Below are 16,785 nucleotides of genomic sequence, written 5' to 3'. Positions count from 1 at the left end.
ACAACCAATAATCCAACCCTGATGAAGTTGAGTAAGATAAAGTTAAAATAAATAAAATAAAATATAAATTCAAAAATAGATATTTACAATTATAATAATAATAATTCAATATAAAATAAATAAATAAAAATAATAATTCAATACATAATTCATAAAAAAAAAAAAAAACTACCAACTCTCTTCTGAAAATAGAGGGACTGTCTTTATAACTTAGAAGGGAGTTGATAGTACCAAAAATATTTTAAATTGTTTATTTAAATTTGTTTGTTATACGTAATTAATAGATTATGGCAAATTGTTATTGTAAAAATAGATTTAATAGTTGAGTAAAAAATGTAAAAATATAAAAAACAAATATCTGTAATCGCATCACGAAAAAACGACCTGGATTAGTCACTAGAGGCCAGGTCATATGTATAAATAATAAATAAATAAAAAAAAAAAAAAAAAAAAAAAAAAAAAAAAATGTTGGTAACCTCCCACAATCACAGATTTTTCGCACCCTCTGTCAGCTGTCTTTGAATCCTACCACCTCTACTTTGGTTGAAAACGAGTGAGCAGACGGGGATTTAGGGGCCTTTTCTAGAATATCTGTTCATGTTGAGGGAGTTTTGGCATTTAAACACCACCCTTGCCATGCGGGTTGGTGAGTTGGTTAGGGAAATTAGTAGGATATGGTAGATAATAACATCGGGTAGCTACCTAAGTTATCCGATTATTGTATATTCTGCTGATAACCACTTTTCATTACCTTGTCTCATTTTGTCACGAAAAATTTCACTTCGCATACAGGGATAAAAGTACAAAAAGTAAAGACAATGAAGGAACAGATTTTTTTTATTTAGCTTAATGCTTCGACAACTGATAGTCATTGGCGTGACCTAGATTTTGAAAACAGATATCAAGTGTAGTGTGTGTATTGAGAAAATGTCTTGTTACTTTGAAAAGTCGACCTAATTGTCTTTACAAAGAAGGGTATACCGATCCCACAAGGATAGAAACTATTTTCACTAATTAATTTTTAATAAATGAAAAATTTCCTACCCCTGATGATTGAATAATCTAGTTATAGATTTTAATTAATAAAAGTAACTGTTTTTGCAACATGCAAGTTTGTTAAGTACGATGATTATGTTATATTTATACATTTCTGTTCACTTATAAAACATGCAATTTTGATTATTACTTATTAAAAATGAAAAAGGTTTCTGGAAAAAAAATGATAGCATTTCTGCTGTATTATAGGTACATAAAAATTGTCACTTACCTAGTTTGGTTTTAGGAGAAGCATTTGAAATAAAATTAGGCACTGAAGGTGTTGGAATAGGTCGGGTAGAAATTGGGGGGCATGCTTCCTCGCAGCAAGCCATGCCCCTGATAGGTGTCCACCATATCAATCCTTTGTTTCTTACGTACAAGACAAATACCAGTAAGATGGCTCCCAGGCCAGCCATTGCACCCAACATTGTACCTCCATCTAAAATACGATATCTTTCATTGAATTATTCAATTTGTGATGTTTTTGAACAATATCTTTACTTTTCGACTACTTTTGTAGGGGTGGCGGGGTTCGCGGATTTTTACCAAATTTTAGTATATTATTGTACCTCAAAAAAGTAACCTATAGATATTTTTTAGTCGTCTAGGTGACCCTGGGTCTGAGATATGTCCCTCGAAAAGGCCAAAAATAGCCCTTTTTTGCTCTATATTTGAAGAGCTATATCTCTGAGCCCAGTGGACCGATTTTCACGAGTATTGTTTCATTTTTCTTGTTATAATGGCAACTTTTTGATGAAATAATTTGCAACACCTATAAAGATTCGTTTTGTTTTATACATTAATAAGAACGAAAAGAAAACTTACAAAATTTTATGATTTTCAAGTAATTGTCAAAATTTAACTAAACGAGAAAAAAATGTGGAAACCGGCAAATGAAATTGTTTTTAAATACCTTTCAAACGAGTAAAATTTTCAAAATCCATCTAGTATATTCGAAGATACAGCTGTTTAAAAATAGCCAGTTTTTCGAAAGTCGCTTTTTAGTACTTTTTTCTGACAATCTCAAAATTGCATAAAAATTTAGAGGAAGGTAGTTATATATGTATATGTTATAGTTAAAGCCCGAATTTCAGGCACTCCTAGGTGTGACTAGGCAATTCTCAGGTTTGACTGACGATCTTAGTCAAAGCCCGAAATAAATTACAGTTTCGGCCTTTGACTAGTCAAACCTAGGAGAGGCTAAGTTGGTCAGGCAAAGGTCGAAATTAAATTTTATGAAATCGGGGTTTGACTGGTCAAACCCCGATCAGTTATTAAAATGTCGTACCTAATTTGTTATATTAGTAAACCAAATAAAACATCATTTTTTAATTTAAATGTTTCTTTTTTTATATTGTCGTAATTAAAATAAAAAATAGTGATTATTGTCACATGTTGAGGCATTATGGCATTTAGAGTTGCATAATACGTTAGACTTTTTTACACTTACATAATTTTGTAGAGCATTTCTTATTGCAGTAGCCTTTTATAAAGCCTTGTCCTCCAAATTTAGAATCTTTTGTACTAATTTCTCTTATGCCTGGTTGCACCAACAGATCTTAAACTCCAGCTTAGCTAAGCTCTACTTATAGATAGGCCTCCTTGAGTATCACTTACGTTGCACCATAATTTTAGATTCTTACCTTATTATCAATTATATCTATTATTATATTATGATATTCTTATTGTAATATATTATAATTATATTATATTAATTCTTATGGTATCCTCGACTTAAGCCTAAGATCTGTTGGTGCAACCGGGCATTAGAGACAGCTTAACGTCTGGAACATCTTCGAAATTAAGAAAATTCTCTTTGATTTCTTGAAAAAAAATGTTTGTTGTTCCGTATTTCGTACCAACTCTATATAAACCGTCAATTGTTTTAGTTTTTATGATACCCAAAATATTTAGAGCATCTCCTTTGGGGATGGGTATTGTTACACAGACAGAAAAGATTAAAATAAATATAGGAAAGGCGATTAAAGGTCTTCATGCCCAGACTAATGCTATGAAACAATTAAGTGAAAAAAAATTTAACAATACCTATCCCCAGCTTTGATTACAAGATAAAACAAGTGACGGTTTATATAGAGTTGGTACGAAATACGGAACAATAAACAAACTTGTTTCAAGAAATCAAATAAGAGAATGCAAAGAGAATTTTCTTAAATTTCGAAGATGTTCCAGACGTTAAGCTGTCTCTAAGAGAAATTAGTACAAAAGATTCTAAATTTGGAGGACAAGGCTTTATAAAATGCTACTGCAATAAGAAATGCTCTTCAAAAGTGTAAAAAGTCTAACGTATTTTGCAACTCTTAAATGCCATAATGCCTCAACATGTGAGAATAAGCACTATTTTTTTTATTTTAATTACGATAATATAAAAATAATAAACATTAAAATTAAAGAATGACGTTTTATTAAACCTAATATAACAAATTACGACATTTTAATAGCTGATCGGGGTTTGACCAGTCAAACCCCAATTTCATAAAATTAAATTTCGACCTTTGCCTGACCAACTTAGTCTCCCCTAGGTTTGACTAGTCAAAGGCCGAAACTGTAATTTATTTCGGGCTTTGACTAAGACCGTCAGTCAGACCTGAGGATTGCCTAGTCAAACCTAGGAGTGCCTAAAGTTCGGGCTTTGACTATAACATATACAAGAATCTCTACTTATTGGATTTCTTGGCACGAGCTTTAACTATTTTTAACCGCCTAAATATTGAGCTTTTTGCTTCATAATTAAGCCACCACACGTTGTCGTTAATGTTTCTCTCATCTGTTTGATTAATCTACAATATTATAACTTAACCTATTATTAAAATAGATAATAAAGCCTATATTTTAAGCGTTTAAGGAATCCTTTGGGTGGTCGAGAGCCAAAGTTTTAATTCTAACGTTAATCGGATGTATCAAGTACCTACGTGTACCTATTCTTTATTTGTCCCTCCGGGGGTGACCTTATTCAGTGACGCATAGTTTGTCGGTTTATACCAGTGATTTCCTAATTGGTCCAGGTGGGACCCCAGGTGTGGTATTATAATATCACTCTGTACAAAATATGTTTAAAACTCATTCAAAGTCATTAATCAATGTAGTATCTGTTCTTGTATCAATAACCGCAAGTAACATTGAATTGTCATGTTTTGTTATTATTTAAATGTGTATATAAACATTAACTCGGTGGAGAAAGATTGTGGTACTCAGTAATTAATTAACGTAAGGTAGGTCGCTACTGATATATGTAAACAGATTGTTATGGTTAGTCATTGATGGAGTTGAGTGTAAATAATATAATGTATTTGAACTGAGAAGAGAGTTTTAATTAATTACGACCTAGAAGGCAGTAACATCACACTATTTATTACATGGCGCTCCTGTAAATTAATTGGGAGAATCTTCTGACAATGGGCGACAAAAATTGGAAACACAGACGGCGAAGATGGACCAGGACGAATATGCAGAGAACCCAGGGAACAAAGACAAAGTGATAAAATGTAAGTAAGAATGTCTATCTTTATTAAAAATGCTTCCCTCGTTTTTATATTATTATTGAACATTGAATATTTATCTTTGCTGATTTTTGAATAATGAAGTATCGATTTTTTTTATCTATGAATTTTGAAACATGAAGTGATTTTTTGAATTGAATATTTTTATCAAAGTTTATTATATATGTTATTATTGAATTTTTATTGAATTTTGAATCTTTATTGAATTTATTTGAAAAATCTATCCGATTTCGATTTTTAGTACGGTTATTTTTGAATATTTTATGGAATATCGAATTTTTTTTTCAAAAATTTCTATCGAATTTTGAGATATAAACTTATTTTGAATATTTTTATCTAACTTTTGCATATGCTATTTTTGAATTTTTATCGAATTTTTGTCGAATATGTATACTATTCTTGAATTTTTATTAGCCAGTTATCTTATTACATATTGATATTTATTATCGAGTATATTTAGTACATTTTCATCGATTTTGTGTTAAATTTTGTATGATATGAACCTGAATTAATAATTTTTGTGTGACTAATGATATATAAATGATTTTTTTTAATGAATAATGATTAGTGATGACATACGTTAATATAAGAGCTTAAGACAAACATTGCTATAAGCATAAGATTTATTTTTAACGAACCGACCTGATGCGTCGAGATAAGGAATTTGAAGAAGAACTATATAGATTAGAAGAAGAACTAACAATATTATAAGCTAAATATTATGAGGCAACTAGAGACAATAAGAAACCCACTGCTCTTGTCAAATTAGGAAGGTACTAATGATTTATAGAAGCTTGAAAGCTTATTAGAGACCCACTCTGTGTTTTGAAGGGTACCTATTTTATTCATGATTATTCGTGAATAAACAACGGCCTCAAAGCAAGGGATTGAGGTTGTGATATTTTTAGAAGAATTTGAACCGCATAAAATACCTATTTCGTGTTTTGAGTTAACTATACCACCTAAATGGTGCGTACAGATCAGGGCGAAAATCCGGGTTAATATTGGCGGAGAACTAAGACATCCGAGTGAAACCTCTTTTATTAAGGTAAAACGAAGGTATCGGAGCTAGTATATGAAGTGATGATTATGATGTTATATGAAATGATATATGAGATAAATGATATATGATTGTTATATGAAATATGTATATGAAGATGAATTATATACACTGTAGAAGTGCTATTATATGAAGAAAAATTAATTATATGAGTTGTAGTACCAGACAAGAAGAAAAGAAAGAAAAAAAAGAGAATTTTTAGTAAAATATGTGGGAAAAATGAAAGAAGACACATAAAAATTGCAAGAAAAGAAGCAAAATTAAGAAGATACTAAGCAAATAAGTAGCTAATCATTGAATTTTTGTCTAAGAATTAAAGTTGTATTTTTTTTTTTTCTAAAGTAACGTAAATTATAAATAACTTATTTTTAAATGCATATAATGAATTCAGGTTAAATTTTCGTGGAAAATGGAAGTATTTGAATTAAGGATAGACAATATCTTACAATAGTGTTAGTAGATAGTAAGCAAAGGGACACAAAAAGTGAAGTTCTTAGAGAGATTAAATCTTTATTATAGGTACAAGAGAGTTATTAGAAGTTTTTAGAGACACATTAGAAGTTTTTTAGAGAGATTACATTTCTATTATAGGTACAATATTTTAAAGTTAGTAAGGCGTATATAGATAAATCAAAATAAGACTGAAATAATAAGATGAAATAGTAAAGTAACGTTAAATTCTTTTTTTATATACCATTTAATAGAAGTTTAGGTAATATTTAGCTTAGCTTAGGAAGTATTAAATTCGAGATTTTATTACAATTAGATTAGTTACGGCTTATAGGCACTAAAAGACTATTTAAAAGTTAGGATCAATTTCATTCACTGTGGACACTGTTTTGATGAAGTGAATTAGTGAACGAAAAAAAAAAGGACGAAAAGACACGACGTGAAAGTACGTGAACTAGTAATAGGTTATAAAATACCAGTTTTAGTATAGGGAAAATATGAACTTTTGTGTAAAATAGGAAAAAGAATATACATGTTTAGGGAAAAATCGATTGATCTGAAATGTACCATGTTACAGTTAGTTAGCATAGTTAGGAAATTTAATTTTTCAAAATAGTATTAGGTAACCATAAACATTTTTGAAAAGGGAAAGTCACATTTTAAAAATATGTAATTTTAACAAAACGGGGAGGTGTGGTATTATAATATCACTCTGTACAAAATATGTTTAAAACTCATTCAAAGTCATTAATCCATGTAGTATCTGTTCTTGTATCAATAACCGCAAGTAACATTGAATTGTCATGTTTTGTTATTATTTAAATGTGTATATAAACATTAACTCGGTGGAGAAAGATTGTGGTACTCAGTAATTAATTAACGTAAGGTAGGTCGCTACTGATATATGTAAACAGATTGTTATGGTTAGTCATTGATGGAGTTGAGTGTAAATAATATAATGTATTTGAACTGAGAAGAGAGTTTTAATTAATTACGACCTAGAAGGCAGTAACATCACACTATTTATTACACAGGGGTCCACGTGGGACTCAACGGGGGTCTACGTTGGCGTGAAATAAAAATGGGGGTTCACAAGTTATAAGAGGGGGTCCACGAAAATTTTATAGTGATTTGTTATTTATTTAAACAAATTTGCATTTTTTTATTGTAAAATATCAATGGAAAGAATAATGTTTTAATAGTAGGTACTGAAAAATGTCATTAAAAGGCATTATAACAAGTTATTTTGATTAAAAATAAGTTTATGGTCAAATTTTAGTGTAGAAAACGTTAAAATACCGTTTTTTTAATTTTCCTCCATTCCCAAAATACGTGTCCTTAGATTTTACTGAAAATCTGTCCACAGATAGCCAAAATACAGGACTTTAAGTGGTTAAAAGAATTTGTATAGTTTTACAATACAAAAAAATATGTGGAATAATATCAGAGTGAAAAATATAGGCGTCTACTGTAAGTACAATTAACTCGACTCGAAAATATCGCCCGTACGAAAAAAATGGTTAAAAAAAATGTAATAATTATTGTAAACATGATTCATTTGGAACAATTTCAGTTCCTACCATTTTTGTCGAAAAATTGAAAATGGCGGAGATATTGAACAAAAACCACTGCTATCAAACCAATCAGGTTTTATGCTCGCGCTTTTACCGCTTACGTACTACCTGAAATATTGATTTTACCAAAAAAATAAAGGACATCAAAATTCTATAAAATTTAATTCTCTCCATTTTTGTATAGGAACATTTTTGTTCTAAAACTAATAATAAACGAGATAATTCAATAATTATTATTATGCTCTAACTGTCACTATTTCCCCCCCTAACTCGGAAAATATCGATTGAAATTATAATAAAAGAAATTATAGGAAATCATATTAATTATTTTAGTCCGTACACTTTTTGTCGAAAAGTTAAAAATGGCGGAGAAATTGAGCAAAAACGACATACAAGATCAAATGCTAACCCGACTGGACTATATTAGTCCAAGTAATGAAGCTTACAATAGAACAAAACCTCACAATTTTTACAGAATGGATCGATTTGCTTGAAAATTTGAGAATAAGTAGTAGATAGTCCAAGGATCAAAATCTATATGATGTCGACGGGCGCTTTTACCATGGGGTGGTTGCCACCCCATCTAGGGGGTGGAAACTTTTATTATATTTAGAACGCAAAAGTTGTTAGAAACATTTATTCTAAGCAAAAAACGTTCTATACATTTTTTTGATAAAATCAATACTTTTCGATTTATACGCTATCTAAAGTGTTAGTTTTATATCGAAAAAATCAATGTTTTTAATCAGTTTTCTGCTAATAACTCAAAAAGTTTTCGTTTTATCAAAAGAACTTTGCTTAAAAAAATGTACTTTTTGAAAAAATAAACAAATCCGGTTTTTAAATTTTTATTTAAAATTAATAGTAATCGAGCTATATTTTTTATATGTTAGCTCTTCTTCGTCAAATGCTAAATATTGTAGATTCAAAGTCAAACGACGGGAAAATTATGCAGATTTCTAGGATAACTTGTTAAAACTAATTTAAAGTATTTAAAAATATCTACCTTAAGAAATAAAAAAAGTCTCTAACTCAAAAATTAAGTAACTTATAATGAAAAGAATGTCAGTCCCTATTTTTTTCAGCAAAAAATTTATCGGAAACAACCCCCTAATCACCAGCCTAATTAAAATTAGTCATTGAACTTATTTGGTCTTCTTTATTTATGTATTTCTAATAGGTTCTATAAGTTTGACCGGCTTAAAATAATTAGTTTTTAATAAAATGGAGTTAAAAGCGAATAACTCATTTTTGTAATTTGGTAAAAAATGCTTTTTCTTCGGAATAGAAAGATTAACGTCAGAGATACGAAAAAATGTTTAAATATGAAATTATAGCTTATTTAATTCCCAAGAACATGGTTTTCAAAAATGTTTCGTACGGCAAAAATTGAGTGAGCTATTGACAATTAAAATTTGTAGTAACATGCAAGAACCACCTTTACCAACCCTTTCAAAGTCACCGCTTTTTGCGACTGAGGATTTTAAAAGGATTTAATATTAATGGCGTTATAGATCTCATAAAAACCTATAAAATTCTTTATCACCAAACTTTCTAAGATAAAAAGTAAAGAAGTTACGTTTAAAAAATCAATATATTTTTTCAAAAAAAAAAAGAGAGAAATCCAATTGGAAACATAATAATGTAAGTTAGCAGTGTTTTTCGTCATTGGAACTATTCATTATTCTTTATTTATGTATTTTTAATAGATTTTAGAAGTTTGACTGGCTAATAATGATTAATTTTTAAAAAACTGGAGTTAAAAGCAAATAACGAATTTTTGTAGTTGGGTAAAAAATGCCATTTTCTTCAGAATAGAAAGATTAGCATCAGAGATACGGAAAAATGTTTAAATATGAAATTGTAGATTATTTCATTTCCAAAAACATGGTTTGAAAAAAATTTTTCTGCGGCACAAATTCAGTGAATTGTAAATGGGTAGTTATACCGAAAAACATTGATTTCTTAGATATAAAACTAACACTTTCGATAGCGAATAAATCGAAAACTATTAATTTTATCAAAAAAATGTATAGGACATTTTTTGCTTAGAATGAATGTTTTTATCAACTTTTGCGGTCAAAATATAATAAAAAATTTCCACCCCCGAGATGGGGTGGCAACCACCCCCATGGTAAAAGCGCCTTTCGGCATCATATAGATTTTAATCCTTGGACTATCCACTACTTATTCTCAAATTTTCAAGCAAATCGATCCATTCTGTAAAAATTGTGAGGTGAAAAGCTTCAGTTCCTGGACTATATAATTTTGACTATAATATTATTGCATGTAAGTTTTCATGTATTGTAAAAATGTACAAATTATTTTAACCACTTAAAGTCCTGTGTTTTTGCTATCTGTGGGCCAATTTTCAGCCAAATAGAAGAACATGTATTTTGGGAATGGATCTTCACATTTGGAACGAGTTTTGGGAATATGGTAAAAATGTAGCACAGGGGCTCCACCGAAACCCGTAAATTTTTTAAAGTGGTCTACGAGAAAAAATAGTTTGGGGACCTCTGGTTTATACTGTCAGCGGTACTAGCGTTAATCTAAATGCTTCCTTAAACACTTTAACACACAGATAACAGAAATCATTAACGACGTGTGTTGGCTTAATTATGAAGCAAAAAGCTCAATATTTGGGCGATCAAAAAAGTAAAGGATCAGATCAAGAACAAGAACAAATGATAAAAATGAGATTTTCGAAAAACTGGCTTTTTTAAACAGCTGTATCTTAGAGTCTATTAGAACGGCTGTATCTTTCAAATATTTTGCTGATTTAAAAGGTATTTAAAAAAAGGTATATAAAATAAAACATATCTTTTGCGATTTTGAAAATTATTTCATCCAAAAGTTGGCATTAGAACAAGAAAAATGAGATGGCTAATAAATATACGGTAAAAAGTGCTATTTTGACCCTTTTGAGGGGCATATCTCAGGTCCAGGGGCACCAAGAGGGCTAAAAAAATAACTTAAGGCTACTTTTTACGATACAATAATATACTAAAATTTAGTAAACATCCGCGGGCACCCCACTACAAAAGTACTCGAAAAGAAAAAATATTGGGTGCTACTATAGTATGCTGTCTACCCCGAGGAAACGGTCTACCTGTTGATATAGCTCTATTATACTGTACGGTGTACCGACCGCAATCCGAAAATGCCTGCAGGATTTGCACAAAATCACGAAATGCAAGCAAACTCTTTAAATGTAAAAAGAGAGGGGACTAATTATTTACAAAAAAATGCACCTCAACTATTTACAAACAAATTTATTTGTAACCAAATTATTTACAAAATGCAACACCCTAATTATTATTAAAAGTGTAGGCGCAAAATTTCGCGCCAATGCTTTTTAAGCGCATTGTTTTTCGAACCCTGAGAAAACTAATAAGTATTTTTAAAAAATTTAAACGCAGAATTAAAGATTACCTACGTTATTACTGAGGGCCGAAAGTCCCTGAAAACTTCTATGGTGTTTATTTTAATAAGTTACAGGTGTGAGAAAGAAGAGAGAATTGGGTGTGATTTTTAATATCAAATATCTTATTCGAAAGAAATTTTTTTTTATTCTAAGGGACTTTCGGGCCTCGGTAATAATGCGGAATGGGACGTTTCGATGCTGCCGGTTCATCGCCGTTATATCTCGCATTTCCTAGAATTCCTAATTAATACTAAAAATAACTAATAATTCTAACTGTCGAAAATTCGGAAATATATCAGATAGCGATTAATTGACTGGCGATGAATCGGCCGGCATCGGCATCGAACTGGCGGCATCGAAACGGCGGCGATGAAACGTCCTAGACCCGTAATAATGCTATCTTTCATTCTGAATTTAGATTTTTCAAAAATATGTATTAGTTTTCTCAGGATTCGAAAAAATGAATGCATTAAACAAGCATTGGTCCGAAATTTTGCGCCTACACCCGGCTGCGAATAAATGAAAAAATCTCAAGCGCTTTAATTTAAGAGAGAAAGGCAGTCAAAGTTTCTAGCTTAAAAATATAAGTAAAGAAATAAGTTTACTGTACCGGGTGTCCACTTATATTTTCCCCCATTTTAACTGCCTATAACTTCTAAACAGCTAAAGATAGAAATATGCGGTTTTCGAAGAAATGTTTTATTTTAGTAAAAGTTTTGTCTGAATGAATTGAATTTTTTATATCGCTTTTAAATACGAAAAGAAAAATGGCGGATTTTTGAAAAAAACGTTGTTGACTTTTTTTTAATGGAAAACCCATTATATTTTTTTGTAAATTGAAAGAAAGGGCATTCACCTATCCAGAGATATAAAGTTTTTCAAAATCGCTTGTCAAATCACTGAGTAATTAATTTTTAAAATGAGCGGTGCAACGTGGATATCACATACCTAAATAACATAACATGTGATTTCTACATTGCATCTTTCATTTTAAAAATTATTTTCTCAGTCATTTGACAACCGATTTTAAAAAAATTAATATCGCTGGATAGGTAAATGACCGTTTTTTCAAGCTACAAAAAATATACTGGGTGTTTCAATAAAAAAAGTCAACAACGTTTTTTTTTTTCAAAAATCCGCCATTTTTTATTTAAAAGCGACATAAAAAATAGTAATTTACCTAAAAACTTGAAAAAACGGTCATTTCCCTATCCAACGATATAATTTTTTTTAAAATCAGTGATCAAATGACTGAGCAATTAATTTTTAAAATGAGAGATGCAATGTGGAAATCACATAACATACATAATATGTATGTTACTTCAATACAAAAGAGCCACATCTCAAAATCACAATTTTTAGAGAGGAGCTACTCAAAGTTTTGATATTTATTTTTGGTTCATTTTTCTTTCATATTTTATCATTTATATACCTTTTTAACAATATACTATATGTAATATCAATTTGCTTAGTTATGTTATTTAGATATGTGATATCCACGTTGCACCTCTCATTTTAAAAATTAATTACTCAGTGATTTGACAACCGATTTTAAAAAACTTTATACCGCTGGATAGGTGAATAACCTTTCTTTCAATTTACAAAAAAATATACTGGGTGTTCCATTAAAAAAAAGTCAACAACGTTTCTTTAAAAAATCCACCATTTTTCTTTTCGTATTTGAAAGCGATATAAAAAATTCAGTCCATTCAGACAAAACTTTCACTAAAATAAAACATTTCAGCGAAAACCGCATATTTCTATCTTGAGCCGTTTAGAAGTTATAGGCAGTTAAAATGGGGGAAAATATAAGTGGACACCCGGTATATTCCTGAAAATGTTTATTACTACCTTAGCAATAAACATTTTGTCTACAAACGGTTTGTTGCCTTTCATTATCGTGTACAAACCCTTCTGAGAAAAGATTATGGTGTTGTTAAACCGCACATGTAGACCGCAAGCTATAGCAGAAAGGCGACGGTAGACCGCATACTATGGTGGCACCAAATAATATATACGGGGCGAGTCATGAGGAATTGTACATACTCCTACCTCGTATAGAGGCTCCTATGGGGAATAACAAATGACCATTAAAAAGTGTCTGCTCCCATTGTTTAATAATATACAGGGCGAGTTTCGCATTTTGACAGAAATTTATATTCGTCATAATTTTTGAACGGTCAGATCGATGTGTCTCTTATTTTGGTCAATCGTTACACTATTACCACCTAATCAACTGATTTATTCAAACCAGAAAAAAATCAGGTCCGGCTTTAAAAAATTAGTTCGTTTGGGTCTTAGAAAAAAATTCACCCTGTATACGCTTTTTGAAAACTCTCATATGAATTTTACAAATTAGACAAATAGGCAATTAAAATGGCATATTTATTTTTTCCCCACACGATTACTTAATTTTTTATAAAAAAAATCAAATTTGACTATGAATAATAATTAAAAGTTTGGAAAAGTGAACCATAGATTTACAACTTTTATTACAAAACTTAATTTTTTTTGAACAAATATTTAATTTATGTTACCAACCAATCAACTGATGAATTCAAACTAGAAGAAAATCAGGACCGGATTTAAAAAATTTGTTCGTTTGGGTCTTAGAAAAAATTTCACCCTGTATACGCTTTTTGATAACTCTAATATGAATTTTACAAACTAGACCAATAGGCAATTGAAATGGCATATTTATTTTTTCCCCACACGATTACTTAATTTTTTATAAAAAATCAAATTTGTCAAAATCGTTTTAACCTAAAAATGAAAAAAAAATGAAATCACGGTTTAACTCGCTTCAACTCTGTTCCATGTTAATATTTTTGAAGTTATACTTCTTTAGGCGCGATTGAGAGTAAAATTTCATAATACTGCGCGCATGCGCACACAGACAGTATGGCGTTTAGTTGCTAAATTTTTCTAGTTATGTATAAATATAGCAGTGCAAGAAAAGATGTGAAAAGAATATATTAGTGTTTTTAGTAAATATATTTATTATAATTTTTGTATTTTTGGATTTGTCTTCCTCATTAGTAAAATGAGTATTATTAAAACATTTTATTGTATAAAATCCACAAGGAAAAGAAAAGTTTTCCTGTAGTTGGCTGTATACTATCAATCACAAAATTGGAAAGAAATCCTTTGTAAAAGGTATAAAAATTTTTTTATTAAAAATCCCTTAAAAGGGCTACATCACAACAAAACGTTTTCGATTTTTATAAAAAATCATCATCAGTGTTCGATAAACTGGATGCTAGCTGAGCCACAAAAGAAAATATCTGGGTAAAAACCCTTTACATAAAATATAGATGCCTTAAAAGTGCATACTTCAATAAAAAGGCCTGTAAAGGTATACTTTACCTTAGGGCATTATCCTGTTTGCCATGTGACCATCACAGGCCTTTTTATTGAAGTATGCACTTTTAAGGCATCTATATTTTATGTAAAGGGTTTTTACCCAGATATTTTCTTTTGTGGCTCAGCTAGCATCCAGTTTATCGAACATTTATGATGATTTTTTATAAAAATCGAAAACGTTTTGTTGTGATGTAGCCCTTTTAAGGGATTTTTAATAAAAACATTTTTATACCTTTTACAAAGGATTTCTTTCCAATTTTATTGTATATTTATTATACATCACCTTGTCTGTTTGTTACCGTGAATTGTCATTAGGTACGTTCGAACCGATACAGACAGAGTCGTCGTAGCGTATTTGGTATAGCATTCGGCCAGAGATCGAGAGGTCTTGAGTTCGAATCCAGTGCAATCCTATACTTTTTTTATTTTTTTTGAAAGCGGTAAGCACAAAATTAGTTTGGTGTTTAAAAAAAATTAAAACAAACTGTTTAAAGTATATTTATTTTTAAGAAATCATATAATAGAAGTATAACTTCTTACGTGCGTACAAAGTACACACACATTCTTTTTTTTTTTCGAAATTTTTACAGCACATAAATATATCTCACATGTCTGTGCAGTGGCGTGCTGGCCATATAAATGAATCGGTGCAATCACCGAGAGGCCGCGGCCTCTTGAGGCCGGTCAAATAGGTTTTTTTCACAAAAAATTTTAGATGTAACAAAAAAAAATATTTTTTTAATTTCAAGAACATTTCAAAAACATTTTTAGCAGTTTAAGTAAATTAATAAGACGCAACATAAACGAATGAATCAAAAAACAGAATTTTAAGAAAACCTGAGGCTATAGTTGAGTTTTAATTTCAGTATTTTATAAATGCTAGAATATTCCACAGGGTGATGCGAACTTTAAGAAAAAAACACAGTTTGATTGGTACACCCGGTATACAATGAAAATTTACCTGTTTAATAACAATATTATTACAGTGGTATTGTTAAAGCATCAGGCTATAACATGTTCAAAAAATCACTTTAATCGGCCAACAGGTTTAGAAAATATAAGACATCAAAAATGACCAAATTTTTAAGTAGGCCGATTTCTATGCACTTAAGTTTAGTATATAAGCATTTATTAACTCTATCAGTGACACAAGTATCTTGCGAAACAAGGTTTTTTTCAACATTGAAATACATAAAAAAATCGGCTAAGAAGTACTTTAACACAAGATCACTTGGAAACATTTATGCTAATGGCTATAGAAAAAGAAGTATTGGCTTTGTACGAGCTTATATTAAAAATAATGAAATAATCGACGAATTTGCTCAAAAATCTACTTTAATGCGGAAGTTATTGATCGAGAGTTAAGTAAATGTTTTATAAAATAAAAAACGAATAAAATCCTGTATAAAAGGTATATATTTAAAAATCCCTAAAGAGGGCTACATCACAGAACTAGTTTTCCATTGGATGACCAATCATCATCAGTGCTTACGTGATCTAACATGCTGACCACCAAAATACAATACATATTGTAAAAAATATATTAGTCCAGAGAAATAAGATTTTTCTCGTGACACATCACCCTCCAGGCCGAAACCAAATTTTTTGAGTAGTATGAACATCTATATTAATAACCTTTATGTTTCCTGCAGCCGATTTTGGTGATATACATAGTTATAAACAAATAAAGATCAAAAAACGGTAAATTTTCGCTTTTTTCTTCCATAACCAAAAAGTTAAGCATTTTAAACAAATTTGAGAGTAAGAAACTCATAAATCGTCTAAAAAATTTCAGTGTGACGTTCGCTGAATATGTCTATCCTTATTGGTTGCTTAGAAAATTTTGAGTTTTTGTAAATATTCATAACTTATGTAAAAATTAACTTAGAACCTTCTTATTACACGAATTGCTGAGAGTTCTGGTGCTTAAATTATATTTTAAATTTCAAAGCAATTGGTCAAATACATAGTTTAAAAGTTATTTAATTTGTTTATTCCAAATTAATTTTTTTTGCAACACTATAAGTCAGAAAATTATGAGGTTACAGTAAGACTTCTGACATTTTGTGGAAGAAGAACATTTACACTATTGACTTAATTTTAAAAAAATGACAAAAAGTAATTTTAAACAGTGTAAAATTATTTTGCAAAAATACGTCGATTTTTTGTTTACTTATAAACAATTAGAATAACTTTTTAACCGTTACCCGTAGAAAAATTATTATTTCATATTTGGAAAGACTGAATTCTTATACACATTTAGAAAGAAAAACAATTGTCCTAGGACAATTAGGGACGAAGTTAGCCCCCCCTTTTTTTAATTTACATGTTTTTGCAAAATAATTTTGCAGTATT

General features: G+C 30.0%; 1 protein-coding gene across 1 annotated transcript in view; it reads right to left on the bottom strand.

Moving 5' to 3' along the window:
- The window catches only part of LOC114325384 (synaptotagmin-14), a 66,981-nt gene that overhangs the window by 36,167 nt on the left and 14,029 nt on the right, over window positions 1–16,785 (bottom strand). Inside the window, exon 2 of the mRNA XM_050655162.1 lies at window positions 1,268–1,477. Coding sequence (XP_050511119.1) covers window positions 1,268–1,477 — 210 coding nt within the window. The remainder of the gene's footprint in view (window positions 1–1,267; window positions 1,478–16,785) is intronic.

Source organism: Diabrotica virgifera, chromosome 6, assembly GCF_917563875.1.
Source record: "Diabrotica virgifera virgifera chromosome 6, PGI_DIABVI_V3a".
Lineage (NCBI taxonomy): Eukaryota > Metazoa > Arthropoda > Insecta > Coleoptera > Chrysomelidae > Diabrotica > Diabrotica virgifera.
This window is presented reverse-complemented; position numbering and strand designations above follow the sequence as displayed.